Below are 25,641 nucleotides of genomic sequence, written 5' to 3'. Positions count from 1 at the left end.
TCCCAAAATTTCAGGTGGACCCCCCTAAATGTTTTGGCTCAGTCCGCCGACAATGTTGAAAATTCACGAGAGCTCAGTAAATTTGTAAAGAATAATAATGATCATACAAAAATTAACATACTATTCTGTTTCTCCATTCATCTCCCGCATTATGCCAATTTACTGTAAATATTATGATTCTTGATGATATATATTAATACCAAAACCTAATAAATAAAAGAAAATAAGAATATACCAATAAAATTGAATAAAAAAACAGAATAGGCTACTGCACAAACTATGACAATGAGAAATTAATGAAACTCACAACTGCAGCAGTGGCGTATAGGGGGGAGGAGCTTGTGTGCTTGCCCCCCCCCCCAAAAAAAAAAAAAAAAAAAAAAAAAAAAAAATCACGACCAAGAAAAGAGAAAAAGGAAAGAAAAGAATAAAGAGAAGGGGAGTTATTTAAAAATATCAGCGGTAAAAAAATCTCGTGTCACAAAAATTTGATTTTTGTGATAAATGATGTCAAAATTTTACCTCACTCGCTTCACTCCCTCGCAACTTTTAATAGGCCTACAATTTTCAAGATACGCCATATCTATCCCACTCAAAAATTTTGGCTCATATTTTACGCCACTGCACGTGCAGCTGCAAAGAATAATACCGACTCCAACTTCGTCTTATCTGTTGAATTTTACAGAGGACGATTTGTCAAACGCACAGCCCTGATTTTAACAGCCAAAAATAGGATCATTATATTGTATTTTTTAAAACAATGTGCATATTGTTAATTTAAAAAAAAATTAAATTACCTATAAAATATTTTTTAAGCTACGTTATTGACTTTTTAGTTTGTTTTTATTATTTTTAACGATGATGATTATAAATTTTAATTTAGGCCTATTTGATAAAAATAAAATGGCGGCACCCGTGAGTAAAATAATATTAATAATAACATCTCTAACACCGTTAAAAAGCTGGATTTCCATGTTTCATATGTATTGTATTAAATATTTGCATTCTATCGCATTTTTCAGTTATAAATTCTGGTTTTATTAGTGTGAAATGTAGAAAAAATATGAATCTTTGTTTTCCTTAGCCCCACATGTTTTTTCCTGTGTATGGTTGTGGATCGTCATGATCGTATGGTGAGACTACCACATATCGACCACCTCTTTTGAAACCGACCACCTTGCGCGCGTTAAAATTATTGTGTATTAATAAACGATACACGCGGGAGAGTAGGCGCGGTGTCCATAGTCATAGAAACGGTAAGAATCGATTTTATGAGAAAAAAAGAAGCAACAAAAAGTAAAAATTTAGTAGAATTAATCAAAATTGTATTGACCAGACCCAAACCCCGCTGAAAAACCAAGAAATCCGATAGCGGATAGGAAACGGCTTTAGAACAAATATCCGTCGTCAATCGTCGAATCATGTGCCGGAGCTCGCAGTGGAAGTAGTGAGGCGATCATTTAGCATGTTGACGTCACAGAACTGATTTGAAAGAGTAAATATTTCGCCACCGCGACAAGAATCGGCCGTAAACTTAGTGTACCGCGGGTGGTCGGTTTCAAAAGACGGGTGCAAATGAGCAAATGGGAAATCGTCGCATTCGTTGATCGTCGATATATACGCGGATTGAATCGGAGTCGCCGAGCGAAACATGGGAATCTGATCTGCTCAATTTTCTGCACAAATGAGACGAAAACTGGGTAAAATTCTCTCCTTCTACCCCCGTCTCGATCGGCCATTTTTGTTAAAAATCGTAACGAAATGGCCGATCGAGACTGGGTAGAAGGAGAGAACTTTTCGTTTTTTTGAGGTTCCAGTCTGCCCAGATGTCAGGAAACTGCCACTCGTTAGACCTTCATCCATATAATCGTGGTAATTGTATACTTTCTGTTTTCACAGAATCACAATTCATTTGGAGAAATATTTAGACCATAATAAATCACCCTAGTCCGGTGACTATGGTCAAATACACGGTAAGCCCCTGGGCTCCCGCCCGCGCAGCTCTCTGGGTTACACTTCACTACCACTACACAGTCTACACTACGCTCCACCTACAGCTACCCGAACTTCGAGACCGTGAACTCGATCTGATATTTCGAGTGACAAAGGTGGGATTTTATGGGTGGAAAATATAAAATAAATGCAACATCACGATCTTTACTTCACTAAACTAAGTAAAGTTTCACTTTAGGACCCCCCAACCATAAACAAAGTGCGTAGCTTTAGGTTCCCCACCCATACATGATTTATTAGATTATGCTGTTAGTGTTAGACCTAGATTTATGACGTTGCTCGTTAGAAGATTCTAACTCTCTAAATGTTTGTCGTTGCCATTACTACTGTTACACCCTTTTTGCAAAAATATTTTCGAAATCATTTTTCTTTTTTATTATATCACTTATCACTAACAACTTCCATTTTCAATCGCACCCCTCTCTGCATGTTAAATATTTTGATCAATTGAAAATGGTAACATTAATTATGTGGGGAAAGTTGAAAACACAATGAAATCACTGACACTGATGAGCTATTTCTAATGAAAAATTTTACAATATTTTGTTAATATTAGTACTATTATTGTCTTTAGGTTTAGATTAAGAAAGGCTTTTAAAATGTGCAGTTGATCATTTCGCGATAAAATGGGAAAAAGTTAATTTTTTAAGCAAATGCACCCTGCAAGAAAACTGGTGATCTGAATTGATTTTAAAGTCATATTTTGGATGTATTGGCTCTCACTGATGGGTTGTGTAGTTGTGAAGTGTACACAAATCATCACCTGGGGTAGATATTGGATAGATCTAATACAATACCATTTTAAACTAAGCAACCAAATTTTGCATGTATGCGAAAACGATGCAATTTGAAGCTGATAACATAACCAATATATTCCAAGCTACATGTACATGTAGACTGCTAAGTGCTACATGTATGATGATACCCACTCACACTAGTACGAGGTTAGTGGATGATACCCAACTAGGCAACTACTGAGAATGATGAGCTTGATGAAGGCAGTAAACTGGAAGCACGACTGTTTAGATCATCAGCACTCTTGGGTAATCTTTGGTATAGTCAATAGGTTTAGAACTTTAGATAGAGTCTTACATGTACATGCATATCTTTATTTTATGTACATTATGATTTAGAGGTCTGAGGAATATGTATGAATGAATTTATGAAATAGATTGGTGGTGCAATCCACTTTCAAACTAAATGAGCATTGTTCCAACCCTTTAACAGAAAGCAAAAATAGACAGTGGAAGATCTTCATCTAGGAGCTCTTCCAGAATGAATAGTGGCAGGACATCATCAAGAACAGGCAATAAAGCCACCTGGATCCACAAGAGCTCTCCGGATCAAGTCAAGAAAATTGAACTACTAAGGGAGCTTGACCAGCTAGAGAAAAAGTAATTCATTCAATTTTCATCACTTTTGATTTCTTCTTATAGAATAGCTTAAAGAATGTATTTACACTACATAGTACCAGTCACAGTCCTGTTTACCTGTTTCAACTATAGAACAATAGATTCAGTCCAATTAATGTATTGTTCTCTGGTTGAAACAGGTAAACAGTCAAAGAATTGTGATGGAGTAGCAAAAAAGCCATTGGCCTATCAAGGCTACTTCCTGTTTAGCATTCATTACTGCAAGAAACAAAGTTTTTTAAATCAACCAAATTTTTTTTTTTTTTTCTGGTCTGTCAGCTAGGAAATTGTCCCTTGGACAATGAAGTAAAATTTCTATCAAGTTTCAGGCCTGTTGTATAATAAAATGGAATTTATAAAAGAAAACTGTGTGACCAGGAAAGTTGATATATTAAAAGGAAATTTATGAGAGTTAAGACCGAGTTCCCTCCAATGCCATGATCCTTTAATTCTTTAAATTTCATTCCTTATTCCTTTTGTTTTGTCAGGATTGCTGCTCTAGAAAGAGAAAAACAAGCACATGTCTACAGCAAGCGGAGTGAGTTTAGACAAGACTACCTTCCTCTGGAAGAATTGGAATCCAAGACAGTCAACGACAGGAGAAATGAAAGTGAGTCAACAAAACTAACAGCTGAAAGGAAACTTGAATTTTTATAAAGAATATTCATTATTGTATTATTGTAAAAAAAGAGAATTAATGTCCTTGGACCTTTAAATAGGTCATTTATAGATGTGGAAATTTTCTACAATTCTCAAAATATCATAACAACACTTGCATCTTGGAAATGCCATAGAAATGTTATGATGGAGTGTTAGGTATAATATAAAAGGGGTAGACAAAGACATGCTCAAACATTCTTAATACATCCATAGTGGTCTAGTTGTCCTGACTCTCATCATTTATTTAGAGGGTTGTGGGTTCTAATGCTAGCCATGCCCCGTTTTTCCTTCAGGAAGAAATATACCCATATTGACTCAACTCAACCCAGGTGAGGTGAATGGGTACCCTGCAGGATTAATTCCTTGAATGCATTGAGTCCTTGTAGTGGCAGCTCAAAGCAGGGATTTATGATTATAGTGCACTTCAGGATAGATTATTATATCTAGATTAATGGCACTATATAAATGACGTTGATTAATCGTCCCTTTATTCAATATTCATAGGTGTATACATAATAAAAAGGAAATAAGCCAAGGTCACAAAATAATCATTACATGCATGGCAACAGCGGTGAATTACAGAAAAGATGAATCACAATATCAGTTTTGAGCGTAAAAACATGAGGGGGTACATAATTCATAAGAAGTGTGCCTTACCCAATTCCGGAGAACCGAGCAGGGACCATCTCTGAGAGCGAGGACATGAACACCAAACCCTCATTGCCAAGTTTTGGGGTTTTTTAATTACTGAATCCTAGCAATGAGGGCCATAGCAGTCCGACACACCGCTCCCCATGTCACAACTCGGTCCCCGGGAACCAGGTAAAAAAAAAATTATTGTTGTTTTATCCTGGCGTTTTTGTTTCCATTGAATAGAGGTGAAAGTCAGAGGGCAGCTAGAAAAGATGAGGAGTACCGTGGATAAATTCCAACACCAGCTACAGAATGTGAAACCTACCCCAGAATGTAAGTTAATCTCTGTTTCCCTTCTCTACAATTGATTTCATTCACATGTCTGGTCTCCACATATTTCAAAGAAACTCCACCCCAACCAAAATATCCAACAAGGATAACACTGAAATTTTCTTAGAAAACAAAAGAAATAGTGAGTGAAGGACATCATCAACTCTCTCATTTCCATGTCACAGAGTTATGCACACTGTTCTGTGAAAATACAAGCGAAATTTTAACATGTCATAACTTTCCTATTTTACATCTGATTTTGATGAAATTTTCAGCATTATGCTTGTTTGATTTTTCTCTATTGATTCAAGCATTCAAACAGTTTTGGGGGTCGATTTGACCTTTAAATGATTTAAGAAACTTTGCCCATCGCCTTTTCCATCCGTGATTACTTTATGAAAATATTTATTCAAACTGGAACTTGAAAAGGTATTTATATAAAAAAAACACAACATGGCAGCCCAAAGATGAATTTAGTGGGATCTACATCACACAATAAAATACACCAAATAATCATGATCAAAGAATGATAGCAATAGGAAAAAAGGACAAAGAAAGAAAGAAAGAAATAAAGAAAAAAAGGAGAAAGAAGGGAACAGGTAACAGAATAAAATGGGGGGGGGGGGGTAGGCAAGTTACGAACTTAGTAAGTAGGTGAATAGGAGGGGAATAAAATGGAAAGTGAAATATGAAAAAAGGCATATAAATCACACATAAAATTGCAAATACATTTAGAATTAATATGTAAATCAAAATAGAGTATGTTTTTTACAAACTTCATTAAAGTTTTCATAAGTCCAGGCCTGGTGAGTGTTAATGAATTAATTTATTAAATTACAGTTGTAGAGAAGCTGAAGGAGACAATGGAGGATATTGAGAGTGTCATCAACTCCTTCAAGGATCAACAGAGAACAATGTGAGTATTTATCGACCGGGCATGGTAGATCAGCTCAGTGGTAGAGCGCCCGCCTCATGAACATGAGGTCGTGGGTTCAATTCCCGGCAGAGTCATACCAAAGACTTAAAGGGAAATCCAACCCAAATAAAAACTTGCTTTTAGAGGTAAAACGAAAATCAGACAAGTTGATAGGTGAAAGTTTGAACAATATTGGATAAACAATAAGAAAGTTATGAATTTTTAAAAGTTGTGACTTTTGGTAATCACTATACCCATGGAGACTTCAAATTGGTCAGAAATAGGATGTCATAAGGATGTAAGGCAAGGACTACTCTTCCATGTACTCCAATACATAAAATGGCAAAAATTACTTTTTTTTTTCAAGTTTTATTTCGAATTATATTTTTCTCTCATGAGGACATAAAATAATATACTACCTAGGCTATATTTAGATTACAGCCCCAGGGAAATGGGTACTTAGGAGAATACCACAAATCACTGATAATTAAGTATGTGGCCTATGGGAAAGTTGTCCTTGCCCCTTGTCATAATTTACTTACCAAGTTGCCAATTTGAAATCTACATGGTCTTAGGGATCTCAATTTTAAAACAGCCATAACTTTATTATTGCTTGTCTGATTTCTCTAAAACTTTGACCATTCTGTTTTATTTATTACTCTCCTTTCCAACACAACATTTTATGACCAAGGCTGGATTCCCCTTTAAAAAATGGGACCTTCTGCCTTCTTGTCAGGTGCTCGAAAATGGAGAAGGGTAATAATGATAACATGTTGCGTAATGCAGGGCCTACTGGAAGAACAGCTTACAGCTGAAGTGTTTACTCTGGGTAAATAAGAGTAATTATTATTATTGTTATAATGATTATATTTGGGCCCTGTAATATAAAGCTTTTCGATTGATCATGGTACTGATTTTTGCGATTGATTGCATTTATTAAAACTCGGCCAAACAATCAATCAATCTGGGGCCCAGAATAACTCTTTGAATTCTGACCAGCAGTGATATTTCAAAAAATGTCTTTACTACATGTATTAAATTTTGACCATAGTAAAGTAATATCTTCTTAATTATTATAAATCAATTTTTTCAAAGTTATCTTCTCCATGTTATGACCACCCATGCTTTTCCCTGACATGTCCTTTATCATATAATCAACCAATGTGCAGAAAAGAAAGCTAAGTTCAAATAAAAGTAAAGAGAATATTCAAATTAAAAAAAATCTTTATGCTGAAGATATTTGTAAGACAATATTAAATATAACATTAGAAATAAATATATAATAAGAGCCCTGGGCACCACAACTCCCCCCCCCCCCAAAAAAAAAAAAAATAATAATAATAAAAATAAAAATAAATAAATGAAAATAAATAATATAAAATAAATAGATAAAATAAATAAATCAATAAACAAATAAGAATAAATTTAAATAAATGAACATGAAAAAAATGAAAATAATCAAACACATAAATAACAAATGAAATAATAAAAAAAAATTGAAAATAAGTATAAGTTTAAGATCAAAGTATTAAAGATTTGATTACTAGTAAATGAAATAAAAGAAATGATAGCTGTATTTGATGTACATCTATATTTACATGTAGGTAGAGGTTCATAAAAAAGTTTCTCAAATGTTAATTGTATTAATCATTCCTAATCCACTCCACAAAGAGAAGAATATTCATCTCTTCTATACAATTTTCCAGTATAGAATAGCACACTTCCCATTATTGTTAAAAGGTCACTGAAAAAGGATTAGAACTCCATGGAATTTTTGCAGAACGAGTCTTTTTTATCTTAATCACCCAAAAGTTGAATGGTGAACTTGTTAAGCTCATCCCGATCCGTGTTAGAAGCAAGTATCATTGAAAGAACCTACGCCACAGCCGTATTGGCATAACAGACTCCATATGGAACAAATATGCATTGTATTGAGTTGTTGAATGCTGACAAAGACATGAGGGCTTGACCAATTTATGACATTTAGTTAGAGTCGAGATCCTGTTTACATTTTGTTATTGTTAAACTTGTTTATTATAATTGGTAGTTACGAAGAACTGATGAAAGAAGAGAAGACGTTGTGGCAAGAGATATCAGCTCTTGAGAAGAGGTTTGAATCCTGGGCCCAAGCGCCCCCAATAACCATCCCCGTACCCACCAAGGCATCGTCCAAACTACAGCCAGTGTCGTCGGCACGTAATGCCGTGGCCTCCATGCCTCCTGAAGTGGCAGCTTTTGAGGTAAGTGTCCTATTTATGTAATCATACTACACCAGCTATCATCCCAGACATCAGCAATCACCTTCAAGGCCAGGGCAACCTCAAGACTGTTCCATGACATTTGCTCTGGCGACAATTGCTCCGATGGAAAATCTGCACGTTAAGCCATACATGAACCCTAACCTACAAAACTAACTAAACCCTAATCCTCATCTTTGCACTATTCTGAACCAAAAACTCTGTTACAATTCTAACTCATACCTTATGCCATCTGAGATTTTAAGACCGGAGCAATTGTGGTGTGACACCCCTAAAGACTATAAGTATAAGAGTGCATTTTGATAGAAATCCATTTATCCATTCATAATTTATGTTTTTAACCTGTAATTTACTCTGTGGTGTTGTTTTTAATTCACTCTGTACATGTATCCTGATAAAGACGAAAGTGTGCTATAGAAATATTTTGTATTATTATTATTATACTGCGCTTTTGGTCATTAGGCACAAACCGCTTTCATTTAACAAACTGTGTACGACTGAATCTTAAGCTTACATGGGTTAATTCTGTGTATTGCCATTATGATGCAGGTTTATTGAGATCTATGTAACTCCAGTTTACAAGACTAGCTACTTTGTGTACGTATTAAATTTTTCATTTGAGGTGGGGCACAAACGTAATTCATTTAACTTGAGACTGTAAGAGAGAGTGAGAGAGAGAGAAATAAAGGAGGAGACTGATATACAAAAAGGGAAGAGATGGAGAGGAGGAGAGAGAGGGATACTTTTTAACTAAAATGATTAAAAATATAGGTAATAATAATAATAATAGCTTCTTCATTCGCTTCTTTAAAAAGCACAAGTCATACAAGCATACAAATATACACACGATGCAAATAATGACAAGAGTACAAAAATGTATAAAGTAAGCAGTCCAGCAAAATCAACAAAATTATAGCAGGCATCTTATCCAATGGAATGAGAAAGATGCTTATCATATGATCAGATAATAGTAGTTTTAGAAGGTATTTTAGCTGCCTATGATTAAATGAAAAAGGATGATTTTGACATATTAAATAATTTAAAACATAGGCCTGTATATATTCTGATAAATCAGTTGTTAAAAAGAAAATTCAAACTGGCTTCAGAAGTCATGAACAGTTCTGATATTGTCTGCATCCTTGAATAAGGAAGCATAGCTAAAAAGGCTTCTGAAACTGACCACTCCACACTTCAAGACAGCCTGTGATTCTGAATCTTAACCACCTTTGGAAAGACTATCCATCTCTTAGACACAAACAGCATCCCATTTCATCTTATGGTCGCAAAGGACATCCTCCCCGTGCTCTGATGAACATACAAGTGCACATACTTCTGATTTGCGGTAATTGATATCGGATGTGAGGTAGCATCCATGTTGCCAGAAGTAACATTACTGTTTATTTCCATCCATGCTTCTCACTCTCTCTCTCTCCCGCTCTCTATGTCATCGTCTATTTGTCTATCTCTCTTTTCTCTTTTGCTCTCTTCTTAGCCTCTATATCTCTCTCCATCTCTCACTATCTGTATTTTTCTTGCTTTATCTTCCTCTCTCTATACAATATATCTCTGTCTCTTCCCGTTTTTAGTTGTGGTAATTTGATAGACTAGAGAGTATCTTTGTTGCTAAAAGTATCATTACTATTTCTTTCCATCGCTCTTTCTATTACTTCCCCTTTTCTCACGCTCTCTCTCTTCTATTCTCTATGTCTTTTTCTATTTGTCTTTGTCTTTTTTTTCTCACTCTATGTGTTTCCATCCCTCACTTTCTCTTTCTGTTTCTCTTGATTTATCTTCCTCTCTCTATCTATAATCTCTGTCTCTTCCCTTTAACTCAAGGTTGTGGTAATTGATATCGGACTAGAGAGTATCTTTGTTGCTAAAAGTATCATTACTATTTCCTTCCATCGCTCTTTTTATTACTTCCCCTTTTCTCACTCTCTCCTACTCTCTATGTCTATCAATTTGTTTTTTCATTTTCTCTTTTATTTTTCCTCTCTAGATATCTTTTCATTTTGTGTATGTGTCTCCCTCGTACTTCCTCTGTCTTAAAGGGATGGTCCGGGCTGAAAGTATTTATATCTAAAGAAATATAGAAAAATTCACAGAGCAAAATGCTGAAAATTTCATCAAAATCGGATAAAAAATAACAAAGTTATTTGATTATAAAGATTTGCATTATTCCGGTGAAACAGTTCGAGGCTTGTCTTCATGAATATTCATTAGGTGGGCTGATGATGTCATATCCCCACTTGTTCCTTTGTATTTTATTATATGAAATTAGGTTTATTCAAAAAATTTCTACCAAGAACTAAAACGATCGGATTGACAACTGATTAAGTGCATTCGTTATTTATTGCCACAGCTTATTTCATCATAATGGAGACACATCATTTAGACATGTATGAAAAATGAAAGAATTATGATTTCATGTAATAACATAAGAAAAAGGAAATTGGGGATGTGACATCATCAGCCAACCTAATAAATATTCATGACGATGTGCATATGACTGTTTTCACAAAATATTGATAAACTTTAAAATAGTGCTGTAGCCGAACAGCCGAACCGGACGGTAGTTCGCCGAACATGGCACTTCCGAACCGAACAGAACCGAACCGAACACTAAGACTTGGTTCGGAAGTTCGGCAAAAAAAAAAAAAAACGGCTTTCAGCTAATAAATTTATAAGTTTACACCCTTTCTAATCATTATATTTGCGCATTCTCTATTGAATCTTCTTTGCAATTTTATGTTGGAAGTATGCGCATATTTTGCGGTTACTAGATTTTGTTTTCATTTTCATGTTGACATTGTGGTTTTTACGGCCCTGATTAAGAAAGGAGATCTGATGAATGATGTTGCGCGAGCTTGCGCTATAATCATTTTACTGGCTTTCATCATCTCTCGCTCTGTGGCCGAATCGCCGAAGCATGGTAAAGAAAACCAAAACTGTATGAGTGTTCATTGGTTAAATCTAATTATCTAAAATATTGTTGTTTTTAGGTGGCGAACAAGATTCTTGTTTGAAAATCTTCAAAGTATTTTGAATGAACGAGCTCAATAAACTGAAAGTGAAAGATGAAGTACCATTAATATTACGAATTACGATACGATGTGATTAAGATCGTAACTCGTGTATTGTTGCGGCGGAGAATAAAGATCTGATTGAGGTGATTGACGTTATTATTGAGGTGTCGGCTCGCTTCTGTCTAGTTTTCATGATTTTAGAGAGAAGTAAAGAGTTTTGAAAAGGAGAGATCAAGTGAAAGTGGGAAATAAAGTGAGTGACTGTTAGAGATGGAAAGGAGAGACGCAAAACAAATAATATAGAAATGAGATGAGGTGAAGTTTTCTTTTTTATTATTAACAATCAGATGAAAATAAAAATCAAATACTCATGAATGATTACGGTATAGCATATAGCAAGATCCCCTTCCCCTCGTTGACAAGTTGAATGAAGATAAAGCCATGCGGAAACATTCATCTCTTGGGGGGAAAATGACCCCCAATCTTTACTTTTGTTTTCCTTTCTTATCAACTTCTCAAATTAACCATAAACAATTCGATGATCACTCTACTCCCCCTGTCCCATTACAGTCATAAAACTTTGCATCCCACTTGGTCTGTATGTTCATGGTCGAATGAAATCTGACCAATGAAATCATAGAAATCTCGGGAATTGCTCTTCAATTAATCAGTGAGCTGAGTTTCGCGAGCAGACAAAGCACGTGGCTGTATGTGCCGATGCGACAATCAGCGACATGCGATTGGTGTTTTAGTTCACCCATCGAGCCAATTAGCGAAAGGCGCATTACATAAGCACGCTTTCTTCGACACGCCCCTGGCCCTACTATGCCTACAGTTCAGTGCACTGGCGCTGGCCGCCTCTTGCCAATCACGTTTGGCCGGACTGTATATATAAATATTCATGAGCTCAGAGTCCCGCTACAAGGGGACTGCATGCGCTGGCCTAGCTGGTACTGGTACGAGTGCGAGCGTAGTTAATTTGGCAAGTATCCAAAGTGTGGTCCAGGTATGGACGACTAGGAAGAGTCGCCATTTTAGAACTGTGAGTTATACCCAATTAATCTGTCATCAGATAATCAAATTCGAGATAACAGTTGATTCGTTGAGCGCTATAACTTTCATAGTTTCATGTCAACAAGATAGAGATAAAATGGTTTGATGTGACAGAGGTACACGCGAGCACATGCAGTCAATCAAGTACAAATTGTCTACCGGTACGCTACGTATACCTGAATGAACTATAGCTTTATCAGTCTATCATTACCGAACCCCGAACCGAACCAATGTTCGGCAAATTTCTGCCGAACCTTGCCGAACCGAACCGAACCCGAACATGGCGCCTGACTTGCAGCACTACTTTAAAATTCAATAACTTCGTTATTTGTTATCCGATTTTGATGAAATTTTTAGCATTGTCTTCTGTGAATTTTACTCTATTTAGATATAAATATTTTCAGCTTGGACCGTCCCTTTAAGTTAACCTTTTCTACATGTATCTCTCTCTGCCCCATCTGTCCATATTTGGTTGCAAGCATTATAAATAATGCTTGCAACCAAATATACAATAAAACCAAATAGTGTGGGGGTGTTGTGGTCTAGTGGTTAAGACTCTTGTCTTTCAATCTGAGAGACGTGGGTTCGATTCCAAGCCATGGCGTGTTTTCCTTCCGCAAGAAATTAAACCACATTGTGCTGCACTCAACCCAGTTGAGGTAAATGGGTACCGGCAGGAAGTAGTTCCTCAAAAAGCTGTGCGCACCGGAATCAGTAGACAAACTTACCCGGGGATATATAATATTAGCGCCTTGAGCACCTAGCAAGGTGGATACGTGCACTATACAAATCCTACATGTATATTATTATTATCATGATAAAGATACCATGCATTTTGCCAATAATACCTATATATAATGCACCCCCCCCCCAAATATATATTAATATTCAAGGCTGTTCTTGTTTTGCTTGAACTAATTTTCGGCAGTTTAATTTGTTCAAAACTTAATGAATATAGTCTAATTACTTATATTGAATGATAATTTCACACAAAGGGAATATATTTACAATAATGATTTGTTGCCCCCCTTCCATGTTCTAGGAAATATATTTCCATTGTTAACACAAAAAGAGATCAAATCAATGATTTTCATTAATATGAATAAGCATTATTTAAAAAAAAAAAAACTTTTATTTGGATAATAGAACAACAAAAATATTTTCATTGTGTATGTACAATTATTTATAAAAAGTTACTTACTATCCAAGTATTTGTGTGTCTTGTTTTTCATACAGCGTTTTTTGCAGCAAACGGGAGGTCACAGAGGTGGTTGGGATGAGTATGATCACACTACATTCATGAAGATCAGAATTAAATTCAAGGTGAGAGAGAGAATTGAAGTTAAGAAATAAATTGAAGGTAATATAAATGCAAGAATAAATGCTGTGAGAAGATTAAAACCTTAGAAAAAAAGCTTTCATATTGGCTCTTTTAACAGTTATTAGTAATGGAAACAACAATTTATAGAAAGTAATGTATTAATTTGATGTTCTTTTTATCTTCATAGCAACTTGCATGCATCACTTCACAGGGCCTGATCTGCCCCCATTAGCATGTGTGCCGCTTGTTACCAACCTAATTTATATACTCACCTATTGCAATGGTAGAGTCCTTTATTAGAAAATTAAATAGGGCAAACATGTTAACTCATTAAAAAAAAAATTGTTTGAAAAGGAGACCGTTGACATAAAAAGAGGTTTAAATGAAAAAAAAATGGTATATAGGCTACATATTTATATATGTATATATATATATATATGTATATATATATATATATGTATTTGGATTTTTTTACGGAAAGTGAAAGTTCTATGAATTCCATTTCTTTTCTTGTAGGACTTAATGGCCGTATTCTGAAGTCAGGTTTAATTTAGACCATGGTCTAAATCTGTGCTAAAATTATGGGGAGCCAAAAATGTCAAAAATTTCCTACTTTGTATGTTTCTTATGTTTACTGTGCTCTTTCCTTACTCATGGATAGTGAAGAAAGCTTTCTTATTTATCCTTCTGAAACAGTTAAGAATGATTTAAGGAAAAAATGAGCTTTACATTGAAATTCTACTGTAAGAGATTTATGCCACTATTGGCTATCCATAGTTAAACCACAACTTTAAAACCGGAGTTTGAATTAACATGACTTCAGAATACAAGGCATTGTACAGTGTAAAAAAAAAATGGGAAAACATAGAGAATCGTATTTTGTTTCTTTAACCCTAACTAGGCCGGGCTTTTTTGGCTGTTCTGTGGCCGGGGGGGGGGGGTTGATTCAACCCCCCCCCCCCTGAGATCTCGGCCGCCGATCGCGCGAGCGCCGCAAAAATTTGCACGCTGGTAGTGTGCGATGTAATCTACAAGGCTGTATGGTAAAATTTTCCAAAATAATGAAATTTTATTTTATATGAATTAAATCATACTTTTTGCTCTAATTCAATAAATAAAGCTCCTAGAATGCTAATTTTTGGTAAAAATATTCTTTGTAGCATTCTTAACAATGGCAATTGAAAAAAACTTCGGTTTGGAAATCAATTTCTTATGTATTTTATTGTTTTATGAATTTCTTATGTATTTCCTTGTTTTTCAACCTTTTGTTTTTCTTTGTTTTTTTCACCAGATTTATTGCACAACCTTTTTGAAGCATAATTATGCTAAAATCAATTGCTTTCAGCTGTTTAAAGTATAAATAATCATATCTTTATGAATAAGATGAGAAAACTCAATTTGCATTGACTTTGTACACAAAATCACGTTTTGGAACAATTTTTGGTCTGACATGCACTTACAAAATGTTGCGTAATTTCGAAACCGCGTACCCGGGCGTCGTAAATTTGGTCTCAAAAGATGCGCGAGACTTAAAAGTATAAACTCTGCGAGCGGCGCGGTCAAAAAATTTCGCGCGGCGGAATGATCGCTGAAAATGTTGAGGGGGGGGTTGATTCAACCCCCCCCCCGGCCATTTTAGGGTTAAATATGAAGATAAATTATGATTCAAAGGAGGTATATGGAAAAACAAGAAGTATAGATTTTTATAAAAATTATACTTTTTTTGTCTTTTTTTTAATCTAGGGAAGACCAGCATTCATGGATGAAGCAGCCGTGTCTCTGCCCGGTAGAGATATGATTGATGTTAAATGCCATGAGAACTGGTATCAGGAATACAGTACTCTCCTTCAGCGCAAGAAGGAGGCTATTCAGAAATGGAGACTTGTGAAAGAAGTGAGCATAATTAATAAATTAACACGTGGAGAATTGCAAGTGAGATAATAATTAGAAAAAAGACTTGTACCATATTGTTAGTAAAATGCCAGGTACATGTGATACTCTATGCTTATACGGACACTGCATGTATTTAATTGGGTTTATCTGACTGTTGACTATAATTTTGGTATTAATTCACTCAGTTTTTGATAAGATAATTATGACATGTACCCGCTCTGAGAGATGGTATTTTCAATATCCGTCGCCAAAGTCTGTCTAAATCAGTGATTTTAAAACTTTAATTCACAAAATTACTTGCTCCCGTTTCATAAAGACTTGTTATAATATAATAACAAATGCACAATTTGTATCGTATCATTTTAGTCACTTTAACCCTATTTTAACTGGGTTCTTTCAGACCAGGCTTTTATGGGGGTGGGGTGGTTGGATTGATCCCCCCTTCAGATCTCAGCCACTGATCGCACAGTCACCGTGAAAATTTGCACACGCGTAGAGTCTGACATAATTGATAAAATGGTCTTTATTATTTTTTGAATTCATTATTTATGCAAATAAGTGTATGAAAATTTGTTTGATTTTGCCTTTAACTGTATAGTTTTGCCTTTAATTCACTTAAAAATAGCTTGGTGAAAATATGAATTTTGACATTTTTAAGATATAACTATAACAAATGTCCAAATCAATTCCCTGTCTATTTCATACTGTGTCTTTCTTCCTAAAATAGATTTCCTGAAATGTTTTTCAATCTAAACTAGATTTAATGATATGAAATTGTGGTAATCTCTTATTTTTCCTCTTTGGAAAAAAAAATCTCTTCTTATTTGTTTGACAGGCTCAGAAAGATGAGCTGATGTCCAACGTGGGAAATGAGGATGAGGAAGAGCTAGAGGTGGCACAGAGAAAAGCAGAACTCAAAGCTAAGAGGCTGGAAGAAGAAAAAAGGGAGAAATATGAAAAACTCAATGCTTGGAAAGTAAGTAATTGAAAGAGCGCCCTCTATCAATGGTTGAATTTTAGAATATATTTCCTAATTGTTGTTTTTCTACGTTGTATCTGATGATGATGATGATGGTGATGATCATCATCATGATGATAAAGATGATGATGGTTGTGGTTGTGTTGGTATTAGTGGTGATGGTGAGGAGGATGATAGTGATGATGATGATGATGATGATCATAATCATAATTATGATAACGATGATGATGGTGGTGGTTGTGTTGGTATTAGTGATGATGGTGAGGAGGAGAATGGTGATGATGATGATCATAATGATGGTGGTGGTTGTGTTTGTGTTAGTGATGATGGTGAGGAGGATGATGATGGTAGTGGTTGTTGTGTTGATGATGATAATAATGAGGATGATAAAGATGATGTTGTTGGTGATGGTGTTGGCTTTGGTTTTGGTGATGATGTTAAGGAGGAGGAGGATAATGATGAAAGTAGTGGTGATGGTGGTGTTGGCAGTCGTGATGATAATTGATCATGATAAAAAGCAGAACTAAAAGCTAAGACACTGGAATAAAAAAAAGAAAAGGGAAATATGAACTCAATGCCTAACAAATCGTTAATGAAATATTAGTGGTGGTTCACTTCCGAAACATATTTTCTCATTGTTTTTTTTCTTTTTGTATCTGATGATGATTTTGGCTGTGGTGGTGATTGTGGTGGTAATGAGAAGGAGGAAGATAACGGTGATGGTAGTGATGGCAGTGGTGATGATGATAGTGGTGATGATGATGATGAGGAGGAGGATAATGATGATGGAGATAGTGATGGTGGTGGTGGTGATGGTGAGGAGGAGGAGGATAATGGTGATGGTGATGGTTGTGGTGATGATGAGGAGGAGGCTAATGATGGCAGTGGTGATGGTGGTAGTGATGATAATGCTCCTGATGATGATAATGCTCCTGATGATGATTATGATATTGATGATGATAATGAAAAATCATTAAATTCTGGGAGAATAATGTTCTCTTTCAGGTGCAAAAGGAATTGGAGAAAGCTGAAGAGGAAGAGAGGATATTGGAAGAAGAGTACAAGAAAGCGAGGAAACAAGAGCAGGAGAGACAACGAAAGGTAAGCCTTCAAGATTGAATCATACAATATATCCATCACCTCTGTTACAATTATTTATACATTGCTATTTCATTCAACAAACTGAAGTTGAAATTAAAGTTGGGGTAAACTTTTAAACCTTGTTTTGGAAATTGAAGGAAATTTGACTGATGGACAATAACTTAGAAAATTGATGATTGAATTAAATGACAGTTCATCTTCACTGGTTTGGATATTTAAATTTGACAAATTTTTGTGACTATATTTCAAAGCTAAATACATGTAGTTGCAACAAGCAATGCTTTCATGAAAAATTCCCCCAAAATCAATTATCACCATAGATCTAGATCAGGTTCATTTGCATAAATGAAAGATCCATTGCTTCTGCGTGCCCCATACTGTGAAAAGACTTCCTCAAGACATCAAAAATTGTATCGCAGTTGAGTACTTTAAACAAGTTCTTAAAGCATTTCTATTCCCTTCCTAATTTCTTTATGCGCTTTGAGCACTCTACAGGGTGGATTTGGTGCTTTGTAAGTCACATTTATTAATAATAATAATGATAAAGCATCTGAGCATAAAGAGCTAAGAGTTAAATGAAAGATTTTTGAGAAGATTTATAAAAGTCTTGACAGAGGTACATTTTTTGATGTCTTCAGGAAGGCTATTCCACAAAGTGCGACCTGCATAAGCATTATTACTATTACTATTGTTATTATTATTAATATCATTATTATTAATCAAACTCTTTGATATCGTGAAAATGATTGCACTCAAAATATCTGACACAGGTGACCACATGTGGGACTGTGTATATTTATTGCTTAGAAACGACTGGACACCTGGCTGGTATGCCTTTCTTATTTTGCTCATTTCCCATCAAATACACATTTTCTTCAAAAACCAATTGGCACGTATGTTTTATTCAAACACACCAAATGTCTGGGTGGTCATTTCATTTGATTCTGTTCCAAGAAATTTTTTTGGGTTGTCGCCACACCGGCTGGCATTTATCTTGATTTATCTTGACTTTGGATGACAGATGGAGGAGAAAGCCAAGGTTCAGATGCACATCCAGCAGAGGAAAGAAGAAGACCTGCTTCGTCAGATGGAAGAGGAAAGGAGACGAGAGGCGGAGAGTGAAGAAAAGAGGAGGATCGCTGCCCAGGAGAGGGTCCGCTTCCTAGAGAGAGACAAGCGACAGATGGAAGAGAGATTAGCCAAGGAGAAGGCCAAGGAGGAGGAAGAGAAGAGAAAGAAAGAGAGGTTGCAAAGAATAAAGGGCCAGGTGGGTGTCGGACTCCAGACAATGAAACTAAAATGATCCACACCACAGTGGCGTATCTTGTGGAAGGGCATGACGTGCATGCGCCTTGAAAGTCACTTTCAAGCGGGTAAAAAATAGGGAAAAAGTGAAAAGAAAAAAAGGGATGCAAAGCTGTTCAGCCAGGGATCTGTAGTTGTTGAAGAAAATATTGATAAAAAGAAGTTGTCTGCAACTTCAAGATATTGAAATATAGTTTACATGTTCTGAATCACAATTTGAGTAGAGTTGATAATACTATGTACATGTAACTTTTGGATATTGTGATATAATAATAATAATACCGTAGCTGGATTTATAAAGCACATTTTGCCTGAGGATACAAAGCGCTGCCATTATTACCATGACTTAAGCTGTGCTGCCTATATAGGCAATCAAGCATTCAATGAATATCTTCCTACCGGGTACCCATTCTCCTAACCAGGTTGAGTGCAGCACAACTTGGGTAAATTTCTTGCTTTAATAAGGGTGAACCCTCGTCTCTCAGATGAAAAGAGGAGAGTCGTAGCCACTAGACCACGATGCCCCCATATGCTTTGGGGTTTATGAGAATGCATGATAAAGGATGAATGTTTTTTTTTGTGTGTGTTTAGGTTGAAGTGCAAGCCAAGCGTGATCCTACCAGACTCTATCAACTCACAGCCGGATGGAAGGAGAGGAAGAAAGATACTACTGCTACAGGAAATGGACCAGTCCTTCATATACCGCACAGGTATTGCAGACGACCCCCAGTATATACAGACATTCTTTAACAAATTCAATTTCAAAAGTTTATTGATAACAAATCCTGACATTGAAGGATCATCGTCAAAAACAAAGAAACATTAAATAAAAAAGAAAAAAAATAATATAACATAAACATAACATAGTAACAACGATTAGGCAAAATCTTGTGATTCCAAAAAACAAACAAACAAACAATATTGGATAAAGTGTTAGATGCGAGATACATATCAATGCATAACTATACACACACATACATAATATACCTAAATATAATACACACATACCTATACAAATACATAAACATATATATTATCTTTTTCTTTCAAGCATCCTTAATCTCTCCACGTACATGTTACTTATTCCTATAACACATATTTTTGCTGATATCCATGTCATTGCTACCTAATATCAATTGGAATTTGTTTTTGTTAGTTATTCTCGTAAAATCCAGCAGCTTTAACTTTTTTAATAATTTATTTTGGGGTTCTTCGAGGGCCTAACAGTGTACAGTGAAATGGTATTCATCCTCTACATAAGTCGTACAAGCAGGGCATATTCTATCGTTTACAGCAATCCTTTCATATCTACCTTGTTCTATCATAAGTTTGCTATTGCTTATTCTTAACTTTGCAAAATTAGTGATGTGCGTCTTTTAAATATCTAATAGTAAGTAATTTTCAATCTTAATCTTTTTTTCAATGTTTTATAGGTTCTTAGTTTATTGCATTGGTCATTGGAATGTTGCATGTTATCGTTGAGACTGTTTTTCCATGATATTAAATAACGATCACCGAGTTTGTTCATAATTGCTTTCAGAAGTGCTCTTTGTGAGAAAGTTCCCTGGTTTTCCCACACATGAAGGAAACCGATTTTTAAAAATAATATTCATATGTAATGTTGCTGCTGCTGATGTTAGTGATGGTGGTGGTGGTGATAGTGGATGGAGTTGATATTTGATGGTGATTGGTCATGATGTTGATGATGATGTTGGTGGTGATAATGATAATTGTAGTAGTGATGATGGTTAGGGTGATGATGACGATAATGGTGGTGGTGGTGCCGACGACAATGATGATGATGACGATGATGACAATGATGATGGTGATGACAATCATCATACTGATATGCCAGCAAACTAATATCAGTAACAATAGAGGATACTTTTTTTGTAATTTTCCCAGATCCATCTCCCTTCGTCTGTAATGAGTTTTGATGTTTTACTCCAGCTTGCTTCTTCAACTACCAAAATATATACGTGTAATGGCGATAGCATTACAGTTACAAAAATCGTAATGCAAAATGTGGTACATTTAATACAACAAATCATTTTATTTATCCTGTTCTTGTCATCTTTTTTTCAGAGCCGTGCCATCCTGGAGGGGCGGGCCATCTTGATTCTTTCACAACTTGACAAGAGTAGTATGGATCGTCAGTGTTTCTATGTCCCGTGCAAACCTTCTACCTGATATCGGCTCATCTCAGAGTTTCCATGAGGTTACTTCAGGTGTCACGACTCTTGGACATTTTCAAAACCTTGATCAGCTGTGTGTATACTGTATGATTATTTATTAAATGCACTTTGGCAATATATGATGATAGACCACTTATCAGAGATACAATATATACAGTTAACGCTAAATAGACTGGGCTATTTCGACGCATAAGAAGACGGGGGAGGAGGGTCTGTTTCAGCCCCCCCCCCCTTATGATCTCGGCCGTCAATCACGCGATCGCCAAAAAAATTGGCACACGCATTACCCATGTCATAATCTACAAAACTATTAGGTCAAATTCTGTGAAAAATCTCATTGCTAATTAATTATGCTAATTTATGCGTAAAATAAAAAAATTGCTCCAACTAAACAATGCCTCTAAAATGACAATTTTTGGTTCACAGACTCTTTATAGGAATCTGATAAAATGTACTTTATAAAATTTCAACATCACATTTATTTTCTTATGTATTTTATTGTTTTCTAAATTTCTTATATATTACCTTGTTCTTTTACTTTTTGTTTTTTATTGTTTTTTTTCAGTGGGAATTGTTGGTGGCTTTATTTTGACCATAAAAAAACGAAATTAATTGATTTTAATCGGTAAAAGTAAAAATAATGATACATTTATGAATTTTGGCTAAAAACACAATTTGCATTGGATTTGTACACAAATTCATGTTTTTGAGCAATTTGGGGTCTGCATTTCTTGGATCCAATGATAGTGACCGTCACCTGGTTATGTGCATCTTTATACGAACATACAGGTGTTGTGACAATAGCAATTATCATGAATATCAAGACGTATCTGATCGCTTAAAGACGGATCAGTTTCCCCGGTCTTAGTTTTGTTGGCTGATACCCTCTTTCAGCATGTGCCTTTCAATCAATATGCTTCATATTTGGAGCAGCAAACTTGAGAAGCAGACAATTTTTGTGATATAAAATATGATATTATTCGATCCGGACACTTCCAGACGCGCAAGGATCTCAGTAACATTGAGAGACACACGATCTATACACGCTATGTGCCACATATATCTGGAATATTATGGAGAAACTTGGGAAAATGAACTTAAAAATGGTTAACAATCAATGACAAATTTGCCTCTATTAAAATATTTGCCGACATTGTCCAAAATAAAACACATGGAACAGAGATTACCAAAGGTAAACAAGAACTGCACATCAATTTTCCATGATTTAAGTGATTGCGCATACAATCTGTGAAATATAAAGTTCCATAAAGTTCCAATGACAAACTGCTTCAGGCCCTTCTTACGGTAACGATCATCTGATCACAGGATCAAAGTAGACGTATGAAGTATGAAGAGGATGTTATTCAGACGACAATATCAGTCATCTGTTAGTGAATTCAGTATCTAAGCGATGAATGTCCATCTCTTCATAGGTCCATGATCAAACCTTCACCAATATTTTCATGAATTTTTACTTTTATGAAAACCAACTATTCTTCATGGTGTTCTTCCCCTTTAAACACACAAGCATTTTTTAATGTTTGAATTATGCATCTAAATGGAATTTGATTTTTCTGAGGTTTCACTTGCAATTATACATTGGACTTATCTTTGACGAAGAAGATCAAATATTATCCGTTGTTCAATTATTAAAGGTCAAGTCCACCCCAGCAAAATGTTGATTTGAATAAATAGAGAAGAATCAAACTAGCATAACACTGAAAATTTCATCAAAATCGGATGTAAAATAAGAAAGTTATGGCATTTTAAAGTTTCGCTTATTTTTCACAAAACAGTGATATGCATAACTCAGTGACATACAAATGAGTCAGTTGATGATGTCCATCACTCACTATTTCTTTTGTTTTCTATTGTTTGAATTATACAATATTTCATTTTTTACAGATTTGACCATAGGGACCGACTTGACTGAACCATATAATATTAAACAATGCTAATTCCACATGTATTGGGAGGAACTAATCACTGTTTCACTTGACAATGAGGAGAAAATCAGAATATTTCATATAATAAAATACAAAAGAAATAGTGAGTGGATGACGTCATCAGTCTCCTCATTTGTATACCGACCAGGATGTGCATATAACTGTTTTGTGAAATTAAGCGAAAATTTAAAATATCATAACTTTTTTATTTTACATCCGATTTTGATGAAATTTTCAGTGTTATGCTTGTTGGATTTTTCTCTTTTTATTCAAATAAATTTTTTGTTGGGGTGGACTTGTCCTTTAAAAGGCCCAGAGCTAAAAGTGAAATTGACAAATGGGAGATAATTATCAAGATACATAGCACAAGAATGTACGTTTTATTCATATTTCCCTCTTGACAACTGAGTATTTTGCTTAAGAAAAACTCAAATAAACAGGCTTTAAAAAATAGGCTTTCTAGTGCTTTTCACTGGCCTCTAGACTGTGGCATTATTGTTGTGTTGGAAGGGTTGTGATTCCATAGGTTTGTACAGAAAAAAATTGGTGATTTTTCTGCTTTTCAGATAATGATTTTTTTTTTCAATTTGCTGAAGAAAATGGCACTGACAATTATTCAGTGCTCGAATGGATGGAAACATACAACTCTTCACAAGTATAGTTTTTTTGTGTGTGATTTCGTTATTTGGCTCTTATTGTGCCTAAACTGCTGTCTGGAAAAGTTATTACACACAATCTGAATGCCGATAGAATTGGGAAGCTGCATCAAATAAGCGGGAAATGGAATATGGCAAAAAGTAATCCAATGATGTAGATTTCCTCCATCCAAGCTTGCAGGAAAAGATATGTATGATATCTACGAAAAAGAGAAGAAAATAAAATGTGTAATCTGAAAAACAGAAAATTCACCCAGTTTTTTCTGTGTGTATGATATCTACGAAGAAGAGAAGAAAATAAAATGTGTAATCTGAAAAACAGAAAATTCACCCAGTTTTTTCTGTGTACAAACTAATAAAATCACAACGCTTCTAATACAACAATACGTCATGATCTTAAGGGCTGGTGAAAAAGGACAAGAAAACCTATTTTCGAAGCTCGATAATTGGAGCTATTCTTAAACAAAATACTCAGCAATTAAGTGGTGAAGAAAGGAATCAAGCTTACATTTCTGTGTTAAGTGGTTCATGAAGCTTTTGATATGTCTATTTCACTTTTGGGTCCGGTCTGGGTCTTTGAGTAATTTGCATAAAATTTGAATTTGATCTGAATATTGTCATCTTTACCTACCAGATTCTTTCATTTTATTTGTAAGCTTTTAGAATGATACATGTATTAGAGGTCTTTACAATAATAATTATTTCAATTTAATATTCGTACGTGTTTCCATTTTATATTGACTTGACCAGCAGTAGGATAAAAGGAATTAGATACATGTACATAGGCCCGTATTCTGAAAGCAGGTTTAACTTAAACTCGGGTTTAAAGTTGTGGTTTAAGTATGGATAGCCAATTGTTACATAAATCACTAACAGTAGAGATATCATACTTCAGCTCATTTGACTCTCAAAAGCATTCATAATTGTCTAGGAAGCAGGGTTGTTTGATTTAAATCATGTCGATTTAAATCATGATTTAAATCGCGATTTAAATCACTTGATTTTTTTCAAAAAAATCACTGATTTAAATCAACTTTTATGAAAAAAAATAGTTTTCTCTATTATCTCTTCTTCTTAACAGATACTTTCAATGTAATCATTTTCATTTCTGTTCCACATGCTTTAAAGATACTTTAAAAGAATGATACACCCTCATGGAGTCTGATTTAACACCACTGTTTTATTTTCAAATTGTAAAACAAGCAAAACTGATGAAAACAACAAGTTTCTAACGAAGTAATGATAAATAACTCTCTGTATGTACACCAAACTGTTAAATCTTCAATGAAATAATATATAAAATCTACAAAGGTGCTCAAAGTCCACAACTTGGATACTTTTACAAAACAGCTGAACTACTTGTATGTACCTCCTTCTTGTTACTATTAATACCCATTCTTTCAATTACTTAAGTTGCAAAACCCTTTGTTTATTAGCTATTACCAGCTGTTAGTTGGGAAGTCCCCCATGTGATAGTTCTAGGAAATATTCCTAGCTAAAATCCCCCATGTGATAATTCTAGGAAATATTCCCAGCTAGAATTCCCAAGGGCAGTATAGGAACCCTAACAGGCCTTTAATAATGTCAATTTTGTTGGAAATTCTCAAGTTCTTTGAGTACTTCATGCATTGGAGTAACACTTTGGATGTTTTGAACTGACTGATATAAAAATTTCAATAGTTTAAATGTATACATAATACATAACATTACTTGGGCTTCCATAAAATGTCCCTCTCTATAATGCAAATAAATTATAAAAAAATAAAAAAGATTACCTGTATATAAATGGATTATTGTGTCAAATAGTACAATACACAATGTTCAAAAGACTACTTGACCACTATTATTGGTGTAAAACAGTTTAAATATAGTTTAAAACTTGTTAAGTGTGACCATTACTTTTCGTTGGAAAAAAATAAAAAAAATCTGATTTAAATCATAAAA

At 34.9% G+C, this 25,641-nt stretch overlaps 1 protein-coding gene across 1 annotated transcript; it reads left to right on the top strand.

Annotated features, from left to right (window-relative positions):
* Positions 1–887: 887 nt before the first annotated feature.
* LOC129262421 (coiled-coil domain-containing protein 112-like) lies at positions 888–24,409 on the top strand. The gene is made up of 13 exons (XM_064099830.1): positions 888–915; positions 3,241–3,407; positions 3,914–4,035; positions 4,962–5,051; positions 5,889–5,964; positions 8,012–8,204; positions 13,538–13,624; positions 15,366–15,515; positions 16,351–16,491; positions 17,500–17,595; positions 18,617–18,862; positions 19,492–19,610; positions 20,986–24,409. Exons 1-13 carry the CDS (start codon positions 904–906, stop codon positions 21,017–21,019), a joined length of 1,533 nt encoding a protein of 510 aa, XP_063955900.1. The 5' UTR covers positions 888–903; the 3' UTR covers positions 21,020–24,409.
* The last annotated feature ends 1,232 nt before the right edge of the window (positions 24,410–25,641 follow it).

The sequence above is a fragment of the Lytechinus pictus genome, chromosome 5 (genome assembly GCF_037042905.1).
Source record: "Lytechinus pictus isolate F3 Inbred chromosome 5, Lp3.0, whole genome shotgun sequence".
Classification (NCBI taxonomy): domain Eukaryota; kingdom Metazoa; phylum Echinodermata; class Echinoidea; order Temnopleuroida; family Toxopneustidae; genus Lytechinus; species Lytechinus pictus.
The sequence above is the reverse complement of the archived record's forward strand: the minus strand, read 5'-3'. Positions and strand labels throughout refer to the sequence as shown.

Coding starts and splice junctions, on each gene's coding strand:
- LOC129262421 (XM_064099830.1), top strand. Junction 15,516..16,350: donor AATGGAGACTTGTGAAAGAA/GTGAGCATAATT, acceptor TTTGTTTGACAG/GCTCAGAAAGATGAGCTGAT. Junction 18,863..19,491: donor TGCAAAGAATAAAGGGCCAG/GTGGGTGTCGGA, acceptor GTGTGTGTTTAG/GTTGAAGTGCAAGCCAAGCG.